Here is a 20,346-nt window from a genome sequence, read left to right as displayed (position 1 = left end):
ATAGACTCACAGAACGGTCTGGGTTGGAAGGGACCTTAAAGATCGCCCAGTTCCAACCCCCCTGCCATCAGCAGGGACACCTTCCACTAGACCAGGTTGCTCAAAGCCTCATCCAACCTGGCCTTCAACACTTCCAAGGGAGGAGCATCCACAGCTTCTCTGGGCAACCTGTTCCAGTGTCTGACCACCCTCACAGCAAAGAATTTCTTCCTAATGTCTCATCTCAATCTCCCCTCTTCCAGTTTGAAGCCATTTCCCCTTGTTCTATCACTCCCTGCCCTTGTCAAAAGTCCCTCCCCAGCCTTCCTGTAGCCCCTTCAGGTACTGGGAGGCCGCTATAAGATCTCCCCGGAGCCTTCTCTTCTCCAGGCTGAACAGCCCCAACTCTCTCAGCCTGTCCTCACAGGAGAGGTGTTCCAGCCCTCGGATCATCCTCATGGCCTTGTCTAGACTCACTCCAGTTGTCCATGTCCTTTTGTCTGCCTATGCTAATTTTTCATGACCATGTGTCTGTGAAGTAGAGGAGCTGTGAGAAATGTAGAATGTTTGCTTTTAAGAATAAGAACTGTGTTGTAAAGAGAGAGCGAAGCCCTGATACCATCGTCCATTTTCAAATTAAGACTGAATGAATTTCGGAAGATTTGCTTTAGTTAAATGCTAATTATGATTATAGCGCAGGACAGATGAGGTGGAAATGGTTATTATTAGGAGAACATGGTAGGCATTTCTTAAGATCTTTGTCTGTTATGGGCTTTTTTTCTGAAAGTAATGCCATTACACTGCATAGGCCAGACTTTAGATGTAGAAAATGTACAGGAGGGTTTTAAATTTAGAGGAGTCCTCCTCTGCAGCTGTAAATAAAAACAAGCTGGTGGTTTGCAAATCATCAAACAAGGAGACTGAATGCAATATGTATTTCTAATTGAGCTATATCTATTTTAACAGTATCAATGTTGTTCTCCCCATAACAGAGAGTATTTTTCCCTGAGGGGTTCTTGAAGAAATCCTGGTGAAATCATGGACGGTAAGGGGGAAAGTACTGCTTTACTTTCAGTAAGAAAGTTGTCTTCTGACCAGTACATTAGTTACTACTTTCAAGTGTTCAGAAAACTTGGTAAACGTTTTAGCAAAGGAAATTATGTTGCACTAACTTCACTTGCAGAGGCCTTTGAGGTTTCCCCTTGCCTTCATTGCTGTCACCTTTCTGTGAGACTGCTCTGTCCCTTCCCTGTTTTTTTTTTTCAGCAACAAAGGCTTAAATAAATTTCTTGTTTTGTTCTGAATTTCAGTTCTGCTCTGTCTATCCCATTCCTCTCTCTCTCTCTCTTTTTACTTTATTTTCCTTTTTTATATTATTTGTCCCTTTGATCCATGTTTTTATGTTCTCTGTTCTCTTCCTTGAGCAAACCATATCTGCGAGTATGCTTTCTTCCTCGCCTTGCATCTTCCTCTTCACTTTCCATTGACAAAAGCCACATGGGTGTCTTTGTAGAGCTCCTGGCTACACCTTTACAGGTCCCCAGCTGCATAGGAGGAAAAGCCAGTGCTAAGCAGCCTGCAAGTTTTCTGCTGACTAGCCAGCCTGAATCACAAGCTGAGAGTGTCTGCAACCACATTTCCATCCAACCAGACAGCAGGAAGCTCTTCTATCTTCCTTTAGCCAGACCTGAAGTAGTTTTTTTTTAAAAGACACTTGCTGCTCCAATTTAGTTTCTGTTGTAATTACCTTATAATTAGAATATCTTGGATGATTTATTCCATAGCAGCTTTCCTCTAACTGGACAGAAATAACACTGAGTTTAATTTTTGCCTTAGCTGATGATGACTTGGATCTGTTGGCCTCCCTCCTGGAAGAAAGTGAGGCAACTGACGAGAGGAATTCTCCCGAGGAGGAAGATGCTGCAGAAGATGAGGAGGGAGAACCAGATGAATATGATGAGCTCTTTGATGCAGAAGATGATGCGTCCTACACTGAGGGGGATGATGCGGAGGACAGCATGATTGATGAGCAGAAGGAGAACCTGGCTACACTGTTTGGAGATGTAGATGACCTGCTGGAAGAGGAGAAGGCAGAGGAAACAGTCTCCACTTCAGCTCCCAGTCAGGCAAAAGAGAAGACCAACCAAGAACTGCAAGGTTTCTGTAACAGCATCTTTTATCTGTGTTATTGTACATACCTTGTCTCTAAAGAGCTAACGTGCAGAAGGCAGGGCCTGCTGCTTCTCACTTTAGGATGGTGCCCAAGTCCTTGTGGAAGTTTCTAAGTCCAGTTTTCAGTGCTCAATGGCCCAACTCACCAAACCTGTTTTCCCAAAAGAAAAGCAGAGGACTGAAGTGAGCCAGGGAGACTAAACTAGCTCTGGTGAGCAGGATAGGGAAGGTTGCCTGTGTACCTCTGCTTTGTCTGATAAAGAGCAATGTTGCTTCAGTCTTCAGGGCTGTCATCCTGGCAACTTTCACCAGCACAGCAATCCCTTCCCCCTCAGGACTTATTGGCAGGAGGTTCTGCCATGCTAGTCAGTGTAGAAGCAGAGCTGGCCACTGAGCTTTCCTGAGTCCAGACCACATATTTGATTATATCAAAAGCATTTCTTTATGCCAAGGAGTGCAATCATCAGCCATTTAAATTGGCTCCTGTTCAAGTAGGAAAGTTATATGCAACATGGCAAGGAACATACCATAGTCAAGTTAAATATTTATAGGAGAGAAGTCAGCTCCAGGCTGTATGGAAAAGTGTCCCTTCACTGTGAGCTATGTAGAATCAAGTAAATCTGTATTGTGTCTTGAGTCTTTGTTTTCTAAGTTCCTGTGAGGCAGTAAAACTGCCAGACTTCCAGGGTTCTCATAAATCTCTGTTTGCAGTGGCTTCCCGCTGCTTTCATTATTATCCTTTTTCTTCTCTTTCCTAGCTGAACTGAGAAAATTGCAAGAACAGATGAAAACGTTACAGGAACAGCTGCAAAAGACTGCTATTGGGCAGCAATCCAGTTCAAGCCCTGAGAAGAAAACCCCTGGTAATGAGACTAATTAAATGGGTTTATGATTTGTTGGCCTACCAATGTGCAATTTATAGGCAAGACTCCAGATAATCCTAAAGTGGGCACTGAGTTGCAAGGAGGAATGGTGGTCTAATGTATTCCCACACAGCTTGTTTCCTGCAGCTACAAACTAAACTAATGAGCTGCAGTTTTGTCATCTGCATCATGGTGTGAATCTACATGGGGCAGCTTTCGTGACTGAAGTACTTTAGGGTCTTCTGCTGGACGTGTCCCTTCTTCATGGCAGACATTGGTACACCCAGAAAACACAACTGTGTTTGTTGTTGTAGCACATCGGGTGTAGTAATGAAACAGCATGGAAAAGAAACAAGGGGATGTTTCTACTTTCCACAGCTTTGTAGTTTCAGTGACATCCAGAGTTTTAGGTCATCATGAGGAAGAAGCATTGGGGCTTTTCCAGCTGTTGCATTTCAGATGCTGGCAATTTAGCTGAAGGGCTTCTAAGTAGACTTGTTATTCAGAGAATTAATTAATTTGGAGCAGTTCTTAGTGCTTGAGTCCAGATCCTGAGATCTCATAAATATTTTTTTGTTTTCTTGCCCAGGTAAGTCTCCCTGTCTGCCCTTAAAGGAAAGGAAAGTTCAGAAGCTACAAGAGTCACCATGTTTCTCAGCCCAGCTGGGCAATCCTTTTCCACCAGCCAAACGAGGAATCCAGAAATCAAAAGCATCCTCAGCAGGTACCATTTTCATTCTGCTTTTCATTGAAACACTGGACTTCTGTCAAACTGTCTAGCTCACAGCAGCAGCGTAGACACATCCCTGACAGTTTTACACTGGTGTACCAGTAGCAGTCTGGTCACAGCAGAACAGAGCTCACTACAGAGTTAATTATTGTGTTCTTTGCAGTGCTCTATACTGCTGTGGTTAACCTGGACACTGACAGCAGTCTAGCTTGCATCTATGTATCACACAGTTTAGCTTGCCTGGAAAATGAGAGTTGTTCTGGGAAGCTCCTCACCAGGCAGAACTCATTGCTTGAGTTACACGTGACTGATCTGGAGCTGTCAGTTAGTTCCCAGCTGACTGGGAGACCAGTTCAGTACAAATAGGACAGTTTTACACCTCTTTCTCAAGTGTGTTACATTAGACTCCTGTCTCTGGTCAGGTGTAAGTTAGTGTTATTTTTATTTAGAAGTTTTCTTTCATTATCAAGATTTTTTTCCTTGCTTTTTTTCCTGCTAAAGAGAAAAAAGCTCCTCCTCCACGGCAAGTCCTCAGTATGGCGTTCCAGCCTCTCAAGTCTGCCACAGGGAACACACCCAGTAAGGTGACCAGAGAGAAGACGCCTCACATGCCTGCGTGCTCCAGTGCAACAACTCAACCAGTGTCTATGGAAACCTTCTCAGGACTGAGATTAAGGTCAGCAGCCAGCACTGAGCTCTGTCTGGGAGAGAAAGCACAATCAGTCCAGTGTCCTGTGATGCTAGTCACACAAGTGGTGTGCAGAGGACTGGATTTCTGATTTGCTGCATGTACATTATTTAACCATGTCAGATTAGTCAGTTGTCATTAGGGGATGTAACTCAAAACCACAGCACTGACTGGTTTAGCAGTAAATAGGTAACACTGACTTTTGGCTTAGTACCATGTTTCTATTTCTATTTTCACTTTTGCTCATTTCTAACAAAAAAAAACCCTATAAAATTAGCGCTGCCTTCCTTGGGATGTCCTCAGTGGTGGAGGAGGGAAGCAGTGGACATGTGCAAAGCCCAACTGTGCTCCAGTTGAGCAGATTTTGCTCCACACTGAGAAGCCTTGGGAGCCGCTCACGATCCCCATATTTGATGCAGCCACAAGAGGTCTCTGAATACTCACTGTGTCTTTCCTCACCAGAAACCATGCTGGATTTCCCAACTGTGCTCAGACAGTCATACCCAGTCATTCCTGAAATAAGCAGAGTTAATGCAGGCTCAGGGCTAAGTTGCAGTGCAGCTATTTGGACAAAAACCAGCGTGATCAGGAGCTTTCTGATATTTGTAAAGTGTCCTGAACTGAACTGAGGGTTTTGTTTCCGGTGACCTCAGGGTGAAATAAGGCACAGGAACATTTTGCTGCAAGACACAGTCTCCCCGAGGAGAATGCTGGACACTTTTGATTGTCTCTGTCCATTTATGCAGATGTGTGTTCTCTTTTACATGCTTTTGCTTGATTTAGAAAACCCCGGGTGTCTTCGGCTGAAATGGACAGGAAAATGGCCAACCGGAAACTCATCCGACTGTCCCAGCTGAAGAGCAAACTTGCTGCAGAAAATCTGGAGGAAATAGACTGGGTAACATTTGGAGTCATAGTGAAGAAGATCACTCCTCAGAGTGCAAATAATGTGAGTAACTGTGTTATATCCTTTGCTCAGTTCAAGTGAAATGCTGATCTTCTTTCCTGAGAAAATAATTAGGTCTTCAACTTAATCAGCCAACTCCATGTCGTTAATGAAAAGCTACTGTATTAAAGATTTTGGCTCATGTGGTTTCACACAGTAATGCTGCTTTTAGTCCTCAGGGTAAGTCCTTTGCTTATCTGGTGCAACTGTCCCAGACAGTAGCATTGGCTGATGTAACCATAGCATAAATCTGTTCATCTGCTGTATTTGTTAAGTGCCAGTGGGACAAAAAGGACTGTGACTCTCCGTCTTTCTAGACAACCCTCTTGTTTTAAATTCTGCTTCCATCGTTTCCCTAGAGATTATTCTGTGCTTGGTGTACGTGTCCTATAGAAAGTCAATGATGAAACAGAGATCTGGATATGCCTTGGTTTTGTTTGTTCAGTGGGGTAAAAATTCAGCAAGCAAGAGTGCTGTCCAGCTTTAGTATGAGGAAGATTGGTGGCAGCAGGATTATTGTGCTATTTTGACTTTTAAGAATCCCTTTAAGAAGTGGCTGTGTGGTGTGGCTGGAGATGTATCTAACCTCTACTGAGGTTACAAATTGTGCTTTTCTAAATCAGGAAAACCCAGGGGAAAAAAAAATCAGAATAACTCTTTTAAAAGCAACAACAAGAGGAGATGCAGTCAGCGTCCCCTTGCTGAGAGCTGAAAGGGAAGCGAATGTCTGTTCCAGGGCAGAACCTTCAGTATCTGGAGGCTGAATGACCTACGGGATCTCGGTCAGTACGTCTCGCTCTTCTTGTTCGGTGACGTCCACAAAGAGCACTGGAAGACAGACCAAGGCACAGTCATCGGGCTGCTCAATGCGAATCCTATGAAACCTAAAGAAGGCTCAGATGAGGTGAGAGGATTTTTCACTTACCTATCAGCTCTAGATAAAAACTCATAGCTGAACATTTTCATGTCTGCTTGGGATTTAGCTTTATAACACGTTAAGGCTGAAATTACAGCAGTCTGCCTAAACAGTTGAACTAAATTCAGGTATTTGCATAGTGTGTATTTGCTCCTGGCCTTCTGGAAGACTGAATTTGAAGAAATCATTTTAACCATCTAAAACCAGAGTTTGTTCAAGTGTTTAATCTGCTCTTGGTAGCAGTTGACTCTTTCACAGCTGTAGGGAGTGTATTTTCAGTTCAGTTGATTCAGCTACTTCAATGCAATGCCTATTTCAGCCTAGAGGTCTCAAAGCTGAAAAAGGTGGGGAAGCTCGTTTCTCTCTTCTAATTTAAGTGTGAGATGTGATTGCAAAATATTTCCTGGTTCCAAAATCATGACTGAGAAGAAGCAATATTTGATTTATTAAATAAACAATGTGTTATGTATAGCAAGTTGATCCATAGTAGTTTGCTTGTTTAATCACTTATAAATGCAGAACACGATGAATTACTTTTCTGTATGTATCAAAACATTTAAGGTGGCTTCATTTTGCTAATAAATTATTTTTTTAAAATATCTTTTTAATTGCACTGGAATGGAAACCATTTTTACTGACTTCTGTCGAGGGGAATTTCAGTCTAGTAGCTGGTGATGTAGTGTTTTGCATTTAAAATTCTCCAAATGGAAAAATTAAGAATCTCATTAATTGTCTATTAAGCTATATAATTACTTAAATTAACATGAACAAGGAGTAGAAAGTCCCGTTGGTGAGCAGAGAGTCATACCAGATTTAATGTGAGGGCTGCATTTAACTGCTAAGACTGACTCTTCTTAGCTAAATGTACACATTTAGAAATACAGTAAAACTGACTTCTCAAAGTGTTTCTTACCTGCAGATACAAGTCCCAGTATCTTTGGGTGGTGCGAAGATGACACTTATTATATCACAGGTGTCAGTTCTTGTTGGACCTAGACATCTGGAGAGGGACAGAGAGCTCTAGTACATCTGTAGAGCTGTTGGAGCAGGTTGAGGAGAGCAGGAAGATGAACAGGGGGCTGGAGCACCTCTCTTATGAAGAAGGTTGATGGAGCTGGGCTTGTTTAGCTGAGAGTAGAGAAGGCTCTGGGGAGACCTCATTGCAGCCTCCAGTACTTGAAGGGAGCTTATAAACAGGAGGGAGAGCAACTTTTTCCCTGGGCAGATAGTGATAGGACAAGGGAAAATGGTTTTAAACTAAGAGAGGGGAGATTTAGGTTAGATGTTAGGAGGGAATTTTTCACCCAGAGGGATGGTGAGGCACTGGAACAGGTTGCCCAGAGAAGCTGTGGATGCCCCATCCCTGGAGGCATTCAAGGCCAGGTTGGATGGGGCCCTGGGCAGCCTGATCGAGTGTCTGGCAGCCCTGTCCACAGCAGGGGGGTTGGAACTGGATGATCTTTAAGGTCCTTTTGAACCCAAACCATTCTATGATTATGATCTCCTCTTCCCTTCCACTGCTGGATGAGGTTTCCATGATGGTGTCAGAGCCAAGCTGTTGTACCAGACCATCATTTATAGCACAACTAGATCTGCCTTTGCTGGTCTTTGGTTACCCGAGGCTCTGAGCATAGAAATCCAACATCTTTAATCTCTTTGTGAGAAATAAATTAACTTTTTTTTTCTTTTTAACTGAGCCTTTTCCCAATCTGAACAGGACATGTGGCTTTCTTAAACTAGGCCTGCATTTTAAAACTGTTGTGGATGCCCCCTCCCTGGAAGTGTTTAAGGCCAGGCTGGATGAGGCTTTGAGCAACCTGGTCTAGTGGAAGGTGTCCCTGCTGATGGCAGGGGGGTTGGAACTGGATGATCCTTAAGGTCCCTTCCAACCCCTAACATTCTGTGATTGTTAACACCAGAGACAAGCAAGTGACCTCTAGAGAGAAGCCCATCCAGTCTTCCTCAAGGCATGTTCTGATTTCTTTCTAGGTGTGTTTGTCTGTTGACCATCCCCAGAAGATCCTCCTCATGGGTGAAGCTCTGGACTTGGGCACCTGCAAAGCCAGGAAGAAGAATGGTGATCCTTGTGCACAGATTGTGAACCTGGTCTGTATCTCAGTAGTAAGGACATCCTTGAGCTGTTGGTCAGAATCTGGCTGCTGATTTTGTATTGATGTTCCGACTCTGACCTGTTTCTGGATCTTAACTTGTAACTAACTAAAGTGGGTGGAAAAACTGAAAAATGTAACCCAGAGGAGCTGCTTCTGTGACTGCACTTTCCATTTCCTAAATGCAAAGCAGGTGCTGCAGTGGAAAGAGGTGGTCTTGACCCATGGCTGTCACCATGTCCACGCCCTTTCACTCTCCTTTGCACCAATGCAAGCTTCTACACGCTGCACCAGAGAACTCCTCCAAGTTAAAACAACAGGAGGTTTTTCTTGGGAATGGTTGTGTTTTTTGGAGATGGTTTAACCCAATGAGTTTCCTGGTCCAGTGTGCCTGCAAGCTGACAGAATAACTGAATGTGGGGTACTGGAGATAAGAATAAAAAGGTGTTGGGCTCGTTCTTTCAGGGCAGTACTGACTTGTACTGGTTTAAAGGACTCGTGGAATATATCACTTCATGGCTATAGTGATATTACGATAGCTAAAAGGAACCCTAAGTTGGAAGGGTTATAGTTAGTGGGGTAGTACTTGGAAGGAGGAGAGAAAATGAAGGAATGAAGAACTGGGGAGGAACTCAAAAGTGTGTGGAGTGGGAGGAAGACAAATACAGAAGGTATTTGTAGCGAAACAAGGCTGTGATTGCAGACCCACTCCAGGAGGTGACTGTGCACAGGGCTGTCGATGTCAGTGAGATGTTCCAGTGCCACCTGGAACAAAGCGTAGATGGAGGCTGTCTGGCAGAAGAACCTCATGAAGGAATAGGCTGTTTATTTAATTAGTGACAGAAAATGTTTGATTGTGGGGTAACTGTAGTTACAGAAATGTGGGCAGGTGAATATCAGTGAGAATGGAGTTATTTTTTTGGTAAAAAGTTAAAGAACACCCTCAGCGAGTGCATTTATGGCACTGCTGTCTCTGATAGACTCATTATCCTTAGTTCCAAAGTCCTTTGGATTGACTCTGAAGCCTGATGAATTAATTTGAAATGAGTGCATGAAATATCTTGCTCTGGTGTTAGTTTTCCTTTGTGTTCATACCAGTAAGAAAAATTGCATACAGTTCAGAGTGACAAGTACAGAATCCGGGCAAGAGGACCTGGGACATCAATTGACTTGAGTCAAGGAAAGGCCTTAAAATTCCTGGGATGGAGGAAGCCCTTGACACACAGGTTTTTTTTCCAGTGATGAGTATGGGCAGTTTTAGTTTTGTTTTTCATTACTGGAATGTGGGCACATATTTTCCGAGTTGGTCAAATGCTGGAGCACTACAATAGAGATGTTACTTCAGTTTAGACGTAGAAGGATACGTGTGGGTGAGAGGAATGAAGTAAATTGTAATTGCTAGTGTTCTGCAACAGGCTTTTCCCATTTCTTTTCAGAACGACTGTGAATATTGTCAGTACCACGTACAGTCCCAGTACAAGAAGCTCAGCTCGAAGCGGGCAGATCTGCAGTCCACCTTCTCCGGTGGCCGCATTCCCAAAAAACTTGGTCGGAAAAATCCCAGTTTGAAGGAGAGGCTGTGTCAGGATGGGTTTTACTATGGAGGTGTCTCTTCAGCAGCATATGCAGCCTCAGTGTAAGATAAACCACTCATTTCTCTTGCTTTTGAACAGGATTTTCCTCCCGTATAAAAGTGAGCTGTCTCTAAGGGGATCTATTTAGTTAAAGATCCCTTTGACTTACCTACATTCACCACATAGGAACAAATGCCCCATGTTTGGTGTAATCCTTCTGGCCCTGTGGGGTCACAGAGCTGCTATTTGATAGGAAAATTGCCAAGATGTGGCAAGGGGTGTTCTTACCTCTAAATTAATCCTGTGTTGTGGAGCCAGGTGGCATTGTGTTTCAGTAGACGAAATGAACTTTATCCTGAGATCCCAAGACTCAGGTTTCCAAGATGAGTATTTTTCAGTGTCATTCCTTTGCCGTATTTTGTTACAGCTCGTTGCATTTAATCCCAGACTCAGTGACAGTGTATTCTGTATTTCCTCCTCCTCTCTTCCTTGACAGAAATGATACAGGATCACTACCTGTTAATAAAAAGACAGTTACACCCTGCGTATTATTAAGTGACCAAGGTCAATAGACCAGTATGCATCTCATAACTTGTGTGGAGGGGCCAGATCCTTCACCCAAATCCCCTTGAGGACAGCTGTGGAAAGAGCTGAGTCACAGCTGGATCAAGCCCTGTGCTTGTACATGGCTTTCATTCCCTTACCTCTGCCCTCTGATAACTGGTGTGACTCCACAGTAATGAGGCAATTCCAGCCTCCTCTCCATCCTTGGGAACTACCTGTGAGCAAGGCATGTTTAGTCTTCTCTCAATGCATAGGAAATACATATCTCAACCCAGGAAGAAATGGGAGATCCCAAACATTGTGCTAGAATTTCGATTTAGATCCATGTCCTTCCCAAAGGCAGACAGATGACATCAGAGAGACACCAATTTGGAAAAAATAAAGGGTGGTTGGAGTTTTGTTGAAGCACTGAGTTAGCATTTGAGCTCCTGTCCTTGCTCTAAGCATGGGAAAACTGATGTTCTGGTTTTGTTTCCTTTTTCTAGTGCAGCGGCTGCAGTACCGAAAAGGAAGATTCAAACCACTCTCTCCAATCTGGTTGTGAGAGGAGTTGATGCAATTGTCCAGGAAACCAGGCAGAAAATTGGTACCTAACTACCCATGTCTTCTCTTCTCCCTCCAGATATTGCCAGCTTGATGTGTAGCTGTGTTCCAGGACCCTGATACTCCCTGAATGAATCTGGCTATTGGTTTGCTACAGAGATAGCCATTTGTAGTCTGCTTTCTCAATTGATCAAAACTCCTCTTCCCTCTTGAGATCGCAGCTGCAAGGCAAATGTAACTAAGCAACTGTGTAGCTCCGTGCATCTTTTTTCATCAGTGCCCCTGAATTAAGTCTCCTGTTCTGTCTTTGGACAGTGACAGAAGATCTTTGCCAGATTAATGGGAATTGGAAGTTTTAAGAACTTTGAACTAGAGAATTTATTTTATTTGATTAAAATAAATTACTTCTGTCAGTCTTGAAATCTTCCAAGGAATACTAAGTATAAATCAGTCAGATCTGCAATGCAGGGGACCTCCTGAGTACCCAGCCTGTTCCTAGTGCTTTTCTTTTGTGAACTTCAAAACATGTTGCTTCCATAGCTTTTGGGATGTCACTGATCTCTGCCTCCATTTTGTTTCTGTAAAGCACTTAACATTACACTCTCTTTATGCTCAGTGGAGAGCAGATGACAGATTATTCAAGCTGTGTGCTCTAGAGGCCACTTAGATGTCTCACTTGCGTCTTTCAGTTCCCTCAGTGACCTCCATTTCAGACAACATAGTGTGTGTCCTGTCCCTAGCTTTCAGCTTAATTCTTACTTCTCCAGAGATAAGATGTGGTTGCTGCAGGGCTTTCAAGCATTCTAAAAATGGGAACAGTGGGAGCACCACAGACAGCTAAGGCTGGTGGGGAACCAACTGACTGACTGATGAAATTGCTGAAAGGGTAGAAATGTCTTCATGATGTGTTCTGTGAGGTCAAGGCCTTGGGCAACTAAATATAACGTAGAACTTGACCTTGTTTTGGAGGGCTGCTCACTCAGGTGACCCACAGGGGTTTCTTCCAACCTAGACTACTCTAGATCTCTAAAGCCAGGCCTTTTTCCCTTCTGGCTTCAAATCTGTTGCATTTCTGCCTTTTCCACACCAGGTGCAGCAAAAAGACCCATGCAGTGTTCTGAGGAATTCAGGGAACTGCTGGCACAGCCAACCTTTGGAGCACGAAACCTCTGCAAACACTGGACCAAAGCAGGTATGGTCCTTTTGCCTGAAGGAAAACCTGCTCCTGACAACACTCAAGCTCCTTCTGAGCAAACATTAGTGGCTTCTTATTTTGGTTTGGTTTGGTTTTTTCCCAGATGCTGAAAAGAAGCAAGGGGCCAATTTCCAGTCTGTCTCTGCTTCAGCACTGCTCAAGCAACAGAAACAGAAATTGCTGGAGGCCAGAAAAAAGCGATCTGAAGAGATCCAGAGGAGGTAATACATACTGACTTTCACAGGAAGGGTTCTGTTACTGTGGCCCTAAGTATAACTGTGGAGGTGTTTTGCTCTTTTAATAAAAACTTCATTGAAACAGAAATACTCCAGCAGAGAACCAAATGCTCCAGCACAGTGCCCAGCAACTGGAAGGCATGATGGGAAGAGAATGATTAGAGTAGGAAAGTGGAGTCATGACTCCTGGTTCTGTTCATTGCTGGCTTGCAAAGTTCTTCTGAACATTAAGATTTGCCAAGTGTTTTGTGCATATCTTGTTGAGAAACCTAAGAAGAACCTCATAAGGGCTACCTTGGGTGAGACTGAGATTGGCATAGCCAAGTGGCCTCAAAGGGCTCAACAGGAGCCAAAACAGAATCTGAAGGAGAATAGTAAGACTAGGGAAAATCATAGTGATATTTCCCCCAAATACTCTTCCAGCCTATAACAGTGTGTACTTCAGGGACTTCCCAGGCTGAGGATGGTGTCTGTTACAATCTCTGAAGGGATTTTTTTTCCCGTGAACCTGTCCAAATGTAAACCTAAACATTTATGTGACTTCTGTGACAAGGAGTCCCCTTGCTTTCAGTTTCCACTTCCCAACTTCATTTGACACTTCTCTCTAATTTTAGTTTTGAAAGCAAATGGTTGCTCAGTCCTTCTGGTGACTTCCTCAAGTCACTCTTGATTTAATCGACCCAGTGAGTTCCTTACCAGTCTTGTTTTACTCTCCTGTGTGCCTAAATTGCTACATATTTTTCTAGCAATAAAAGGCCAGTTAGTGAAAAATCACAGTCTGCATCCCTTCCATTCCTATCTGTTTCTCAAACCTTTTTGTCTCTCACTTGTGTCTCTATTTCAATGTATTATTCTTGTCTTACAAGGTTCCTCCAGAACACAAGTAAAGCCAGCAGCCCTGCTCTCCCATCCTCCTCCAGACAGTCCTCGCTCCATTCCCCAATGCCTGGGGCAGAGTTTCCCAAAGCTGCAAAAATGTCAACTCCTCAAAGGCCCAGGCTGGGCACAGGCTTCTCAGAAGGAGAAGATATCCTCTTATTTGATGGGTCTCCACCTCCAACACCAAAGCTAGACAGCTTGGCAGAAGCCAAAAAGGTAACAGCTCTTTGAATTTTTTAAATATTAAGAAGGGGAGGTTAAGGGAAGTTTGGTTTGAGGTAGCAGAGGAGTCTGTGATCAGATTAGGCCAGTTTGGATGTTAGTGAGGTTTCTGATTTGCAGGATCAGACTGGTCTCTATTATAGCACACAAGAAACCTGCAGTTCCTGACAGCTGTTAGTACCAAGGTCCATGCTACCACCTTGCCTGTAGTCAAACTCCAGAGCAGGGGAACAGCTGCACTAGAGGGGCCTGTGTGTGCTGTTTGGCCACAGGAGCTAGTGTCTCTGGATAATTCAAAGTTCACCTGAATTGGTCAGAAGTTGTTATGATCTGTCTCATGGGTGATGCTCCTGAGCCCACTCTTGATCTTGTCTGAAGGCAAGTGTCACCGAAGCCACTGACACAACTGGCAAATGCCAGCTGGGCATGGACAGGGGACAGAGGAGCCTCTTGGTATGAGGCTGGGGAGAAGGAGATGGGGAAATAGAGCATCTAATTTAAGTCATGAACCTGATGTTAAGCTTTTTGGTGAAGAAACAATTCTTTATGCATGCTGGCAGCTTCTCTGAGTAGAACTGACTCTGTTCTTAATGACCTGACAATGTGTCACCCCTCGGGCAAATTGCTTTTGGAGATGAGTTTGGAGCAGCAGTGTGGCTGTCCTTGTACCCTGTTCTTCATGCAGGTGGGACAGAGCTTCTCTGTCCACCAGTGGCTGCTCTTTTGCTCTTGTATTTTGGAGGTTTGGGACATCTTAAAGCAGCAGTTTGTGGATAGGTCCTGGACCAGGATGGGAGGTGCTGAAGTGATTTTTACAGAAGAAACGAGAGCAAGGCCTGTTGCTGTTGAGTGTTTTACAAGCATTAAAACCCTTCAGAGCTGGGAGGGGCCAGGGAATTTGTGCTGAAAATCTCTGAAGTGCTAAACTCTGCGTGTTTGTTCTTGGCATTGCAAGTGCCATGTATTGTGGGTGTTTTCTGTCTGCCAGGTAAGCAACAGGGAACTAAACTGGTTTAGCTATGTTGTGCCATGAGTCTGGACAAGTTTGGTGTCCAGCCAGAACAGACTGCATCATTCCTTGGCACAAATCTGTTCACGTGTTTGTCAAAGAAACTTTTCTATTCCAGCAAGAAAGAAGGAATCTTAACATTTTGTGAGTATGGAAAGGAATAGTTGCACACAATTTTCTATTAGTTCCCAATTATTACCAATTTCTGTGGAAACCTCAAGTTTTTTGATTCTTTTGTGAAATGTACTGATTTGTGAAGCAGTTGAAGTACAGCTGCAGAGATATCAAGCCTGGTAACACCACTGGAGGAATGACTTTATGGTTTGGGAAGTCACAAGAGGTTGGGTGATGTGGTAAATTAGATGTATAGCAGAGCTGGGAATTTTGTTGGGTCTCTTCAGCTGGAAGAGAAGAGACTGTTCAGCCTGGAAAAGAGAAGGCTCTGGGGAGATCTTATAGCGGCCTTCCAGTACCTGAAGGGGCTACAAGAAAGCTGGGGAGGGACATTTCATAAGGGCAGTTAATGACAAAACAAGGGGAAATGGGTTTAAACTGAAAGAGGGGAGGTTTAGATTGGATATTAGGAAGAAATTCTTCACTGTGAGGGTGGTCAGACACTGGAACAGGTTGCCCAAGGAAGCTGTGGCTGCTCCTCCCTGGAAGTGTTCAAGGCCAGGCTGGATGAGGCTTTGAGCAACCTGATCTAGTGGAAGGTGTCCCTGCTGATGGCAGGGGGGTTGGAACTGGATGAGCTTTAAGGTCCCTTCCAATCCAAACCATTCTATGATTCTATGATTCTTCAGCCAGCTCCATGCTCAGGCCAGTGGCTCTTGCCTCCTCCATTTCACACACTTCCTCTGCTACTTCTGGAAGTAGGAACATGGGAGCCAGACTGGTTACCAACACATTTGTGGCTCTTTCCTGTTTTCTAGCTGGCTGCGATACACCGACTACGAGCAAAAGGCCAGATTCTTGCTAAAACTGACCCAAACAGCATCAAGAGGAAAAGACCTGATGTTGATGATGTCCTAGAAATCGTTGAAAGAGTTGAGAAAAATGTTGCTCAGCCACAGGAGGCAAAGAATGGTATGTAATGTATGTAATGTTAGCTTCTAGGAGAGAAAAAACATGCTTTTTTTTTTGCTGAACGGAGCACTAGTTGCTGGGTTAAGGATTTAATTGCTGTGCCAAAGAAAGGCCAAGTTAGGTCTGTTTAGAACTTAAAGGGTTTGTGGCAAAAGCTAAACAATCTCTGAACTCTGTGGAGAGAGTGTGAGATGTAATCTCTTAGAGCTTCCTGTCCTCATCCCTGTTCCCTTTCTTCCGGCACTTGAGCATCTGCTATGCATGGCTGACTTAACCAAGGGAAACCAAGAGACAGCCCCACCTGGGAAGGTATCTGAATTTTCTGTGGGAACTTGAGTTTGCCTGATGATTTACTGTGTGATCATGGATGAATTGCTGAACTCCTTTCAAAGCTTCTCCATCAGTGAGGGAGGCAACACTACTTGCTCCCCTGGTAGCAATATGAAAATTCCTAGTACAGTGCTTTGAGAGAAGATGCAATATTACTTTAAACAAATGCTTTTAGTTTTTCTGATGCCATATTTGAGCTTGACTTCATGTTCTCCTGAACCATGCGAGGCTACTGTTTGATTTGAACATCTGCCTGAGAGACCTGAGACCTCCAAAATCTCCTGCAGGGATCATGCTTAAAGATCACAACTTTGTTTGGAACTTGGTCTCTGTAGGACTGAGCCTTTTGGTCTCCCTAGATATGGATGAACTGGAGCCTGCCCAAAAGAAACGGCGTGAGCAGCTGGCCTATCTGGAGTCAGAAGAGTTTCAGAAAATCCTGAATGCCAAGTCCAAGCACACAGATGTCCTGAAAGAGGTATGGCCTCAATCCAGCTATGACTGAGGGCTCAGAACTAGGTTGCTGTCTGAATTCCTCATAATGATTTCAGCGAGAAGCGGGCACCCAAACATGTCATAGGCACCAGACCAGGTGTCAGGGGTCTCTGAGCACACAGGGCACAGTGCCTGGAAGTCAGCATTGTTGCCATAGCCATGGGAAGGTCAAGTTGCCATCGTCTTTTTTTGCTGTGTTCGGAAGAATCAGTGATGTTTCCTGAATAATCAAATAAATCCTTTTGCCTTAAAAACAAATTAGCCACATGCCTATTTTATCCCTCATTTCCTGTTGTCTTGGCCACATAATGACAGCTGCCACCTTCTTCTGGGACTCATGTAAATTGTGGAGCCTGTGAAATGCCAGCAGGTGCCGTGAGGAGCTAAGAGGTTGGGTTTCTCCCATCAGGGTCTTTGCTGAGCATGTTCCCAGGGGATGCAGCACCTCCAGTGGCACAAGGCTCTTGCCTTGGACACATTGTATTGGTGTGAAGTCCTAGTTGTTTTAAGGTCTTCTGAAGAGTAATATTTTGGCTAAGAACCAGTTCCATTCATGACCTCTCCCTGCACTGTCCTCATGGGTATGTGTTTCAGTAGTACCTGCTGTTGTTAAACACTCCCACTCGTACATCTCAGAAGCATCTACTTTCAGTGTTAGTGTAGCACAGCACATGCTGGATTTTTAGAAGCAAGAGATATTTGGTGTTTCTCTGGCTCCCAGACTGCAGTCTACTTCAAGCATCCCAGTAGTAATTTTCCCTAAGGCCATTATGGAGTGTCTTCTCCCATCATTTTCTCCCCACAACTCTTTTCTGTGTGCCCCCACAGGCTGAGGCTGAACTGCAGGAACAATACTTTCAGCCACTGGTGAAAAAGGAAGAAATGGAAGAGAAGATGAGGAGCATTAAAGAATTGAAATGTCGAGTTGTGACTTGTAAAACGGTGAGTGAAGGGGAGCCAGGGTGATGGCAGGGGAGTGGGGCTTGGATTGTACTACATGGTGCTGGACCATCCTGCAGACTCCCCGTTAGCCACTCTCTTGGCCATGGGCCAGCACAGGGATCAAGTGAAGACAGTTTTGTTCCTTATGACTCTTGCTAAGAGCAGCCCATGCACTGAGTGACTGGAAGACACTGGCAAGGCAGGATCTAGTGCTGTGCTGAACATCTCCACTTGGTGTTTATCCCAGTGGGTTGCTTGGGTGTTGGTGTCCTGAAAACATTGATCAGAGTCTTCCCTGAAGTGCCTTGTACCAGGACCCTCAGTTCCATATTACATGACAAAGTGACGTGCCTTGAAAACGTAACACTCAGTGGGATTCCTCTATCTGCATTTCCAGGGACTTTGCCATCAGGAAGAGGAGTGGAGCTTTGTTAATATCCTAAATGTGCTGAGAGGAAGGGAGGAGTTACTTTGCATTCCCAGATTTTCAGCCCCTGCTGGACTTTTCCCCCCTCACTACCTTTCCTGTCTGTTTTGGGGCTGCACAGAGTGCTGCTGTGTGCCCCATGAGGTGCTGGGAATAGGGCCACAGGGTGGTGGCAAAGATGGGAGGATGGCATTAGAAGGAGCAGTGATAAAGCCTGGGGAGATGATCTCAGGCTGGTGGGCTCCTGAGGATGGGAGAAGGCAGAGGTGCTTTCCTGTGGATGTTCAGCTGTCACTAGTCTCACATGCTGGTGAAGTGCTCACAGCTCTCTTCCCCCTCCCTGACAGTGTAATTACACCTACTTCAAGCCTCTGGAGACATGTGTGCAGGATAACCACGACTACCACTGGCATGATGCCATCAAGCGATTTTTCAAATGCTCTTGTGGAAACCGAGCTATTTCCCTTAACAGGCTCCCGACAAAGCCCTGCAGGTAAGAAATGAGCCTCGTGAAACAGTGACGGGGGCTTTTCTGCTGTCCATCCACAACTAACATTGGGAGTCACATAACCGTGTCCTAAAATGGGAACGCTAGCCCTTGTGCTAAGCAGCGTGGGAAAGGTGTGGGGTTAGTTTTGGACCCCCTCATACTGTGCAGCAAACACGTACCACAGTGGTCCTGACCTCCCTTCTTCATCTTTCAGTACCTGTGGCCTCTTCAAGTGGGAGCGAGACGGGATGCTAAAGGTAAGTGAGGTGCTCAGACACTGCTGGCTCCCAGCACTCTGCTTCTCTTTATCCCACACTTGGCTTTAGTGCCCTTACAGCTGCCAGCAAAACCAAGCAGCTCTGCCTTTTATCAGGTGCCTGCAGGCTGTGGTTTAGTGGACTTTCTCTTCTTGCTTTCTGTTCTTGAAGCTTTGTTTTATTCAAGAAGAATAGGGAAGTGCTTGAGAGAGTCCAGCGCAGAGCCATGAAGATGATGAAGGGAGTGGAGCATCTCCCTTATGAGGAAAGGCTGAGGGAGCTGGGGCTCTTTAGCTTGGAGAAGAGGAGACTGAGGGGAGACCTAATTAATGTCTACAAATATGTTAAGGGCGAATGTCAGGAGGATGGAGCCAGGCTCTTCTCAGGGATGCCCAGTGATAGGACAAGGAGCAATGGGTGTGAGCTGGAACACAGGAGGTTCCACTTAAAATTGAGAAAAAACTTTGTCAAATAAATGTTTGGGAGACATCTTACCACACGTTTAACTTCTTTTCTCCATGGTTCATGTTTCTAGGAGAAAAAAGGTCCGAAGATTGGTGGAGAAACACTTTTACCAAGAGGGGAGGAGCAACCAAAATTTCTCAATAGTCTTAAGTGACCTGGAATTGATTCTTTTTCACAATATACAGATGGATTTCTGTATCTAAAACACATTTCTTTACTGGAATGCCAAGAGGATTCTGGTTTTAGGGATGAATGAGCAGGGGAGTCAGTTTCTGATGAGAAGGACATCTACAAAGTCTCCACCAGGCTACTGCATGGATATTCAGCTTTGATCTTTTTAAAATTTACTGAATAAGGCTGCATGTGAAAGACACATTAATGCCTTTTGATTCTTACTAAAATTTTTTTTACTAGATTTAACTAAGTAAAGAGACATCTAGAGAGGAATTTGTACCAAGAAATCCCTAGGGCTCCCACAGTTTATGTAGAACGGCTGGTGTAAGTGACCTCACCAGAATTTTAAGTGACAAATCATCATGAACTGTGAGGACTGTAGACTCCATAAGCACTTGTGAAGTTAATACTGTGGTGTGTAAATGCCAACCTGTCGAGGTTTTTCAGCTGTTGGCTGAAAAGGGTTGCAAGAGGGTTGTAGCCACAGACCAGTCTTCACTGGTTCCAGAATTCCTCACTTTTAACCTTTGAGGGCAGATGTCAGATGGCTCCTGAGTTGTCTCCTTGACTTATGTGTGGAAAAAAAAAACCCTTCAGTGGCTTTGGCATTGCAAACCAAACTAGCAGAAGCTCTTCCCCTATCACCCAGCCTGTACTGGGTTCCCAGCACCATCCACACTACAACACCTTGTGACAGCTACAACCCTGCAGCTCCTACTTTGAAAAGCATTTTAATGACTATGGCACCATTTTGTGAGTGGTTTTAAAGAGCTGAGTAATTACATTTAATAGCTTTTACCCTTTTTCTGGCATTTTAAATTTTCCTGAAGTCTTTCCCAGTCACCCCCACGTCAGCCTTGGCTGCTGGTGACAGTAGCTGACAGACTAAGCAGGATGAGACCTCCAAGGGGTGGCTCCTGAGAAGGGCTGTCTTCATACAGGTGTTTTTCTGAAAGCACATCTCTGTAAGGATGCCTGTGGCATTTGGCCAGCTTTTCCTGGACCTGATCCTTCTGCTGCCCCTAGCTCAGGCCCAATAGGACCAGAGAGTATTTT

At 44.5% G+C, this 20,346-nt stretch overlaps 1 protein-coding gene across 1 annotated transcript; it reads left to right on the top strand.

The window, feature by feature from the left end:
- The first annotated feature begins 1,017 nt into the window (after positions 1-1,017).
- On the top strand, positions 1,018-19,313 carry MCM10 (minichromosome maintenance 10 replication initiation factor). Its single transcript, XM_029086900.1, has 19 exons — positions 1,018-1,024; positions 1,816-2,136; positions 2,910-3,014; positions 3,604-3,738; positions 4,246-4,420; positions 5,216-5,381; positions 6,115-6,282; positions 8,284-8,400; positions 9,839-10,038; positions 11,026-11,126; positions 12,174-12,275; positions 12,382-12,499; positions 13,381-13,609; positions 15,557-15,710; positions 16,400-16,518; positions 17,364-17,477; positions 18,252-18,397; positions 18,609-18,651; positions 19,187-19,313. The coding sequence occupies exons 1-19, from the start codon at positions 1,018-1,020 to the stop codon at positions 19,268-19,270; spliced, it is 2,604 nt and encodes an 867-aa protein (XP_028942733.1). The 3' UTR covers positions 19,271-19,313.
- The last annotated feature ends 1,033 nt before the right edge of the window (positions 19,314-20,346 follow it).

The sequence above is a fragment of the Antrostomus carolinensis genome, unplaced genomic scaffold (assembly GCF_000700745.2).
Source record: "Antrostomus carolinensis isolate BGI_N321 unplaced genomic scaffold, ASM70074v2 scaffold34169, whole genome shotgun sequence".
Lineage (NCBI taxonomy): Eukaryota > Metazoa > Chordata > Aves > Caprimulgiformes > Caprimulgidae > Antrostomus > Antrostomus carolinensis.
Note: the sequence above shows the minus strand (reverse complement) of the source record. Positions and strands in the feature narration are given on the sequence as shown.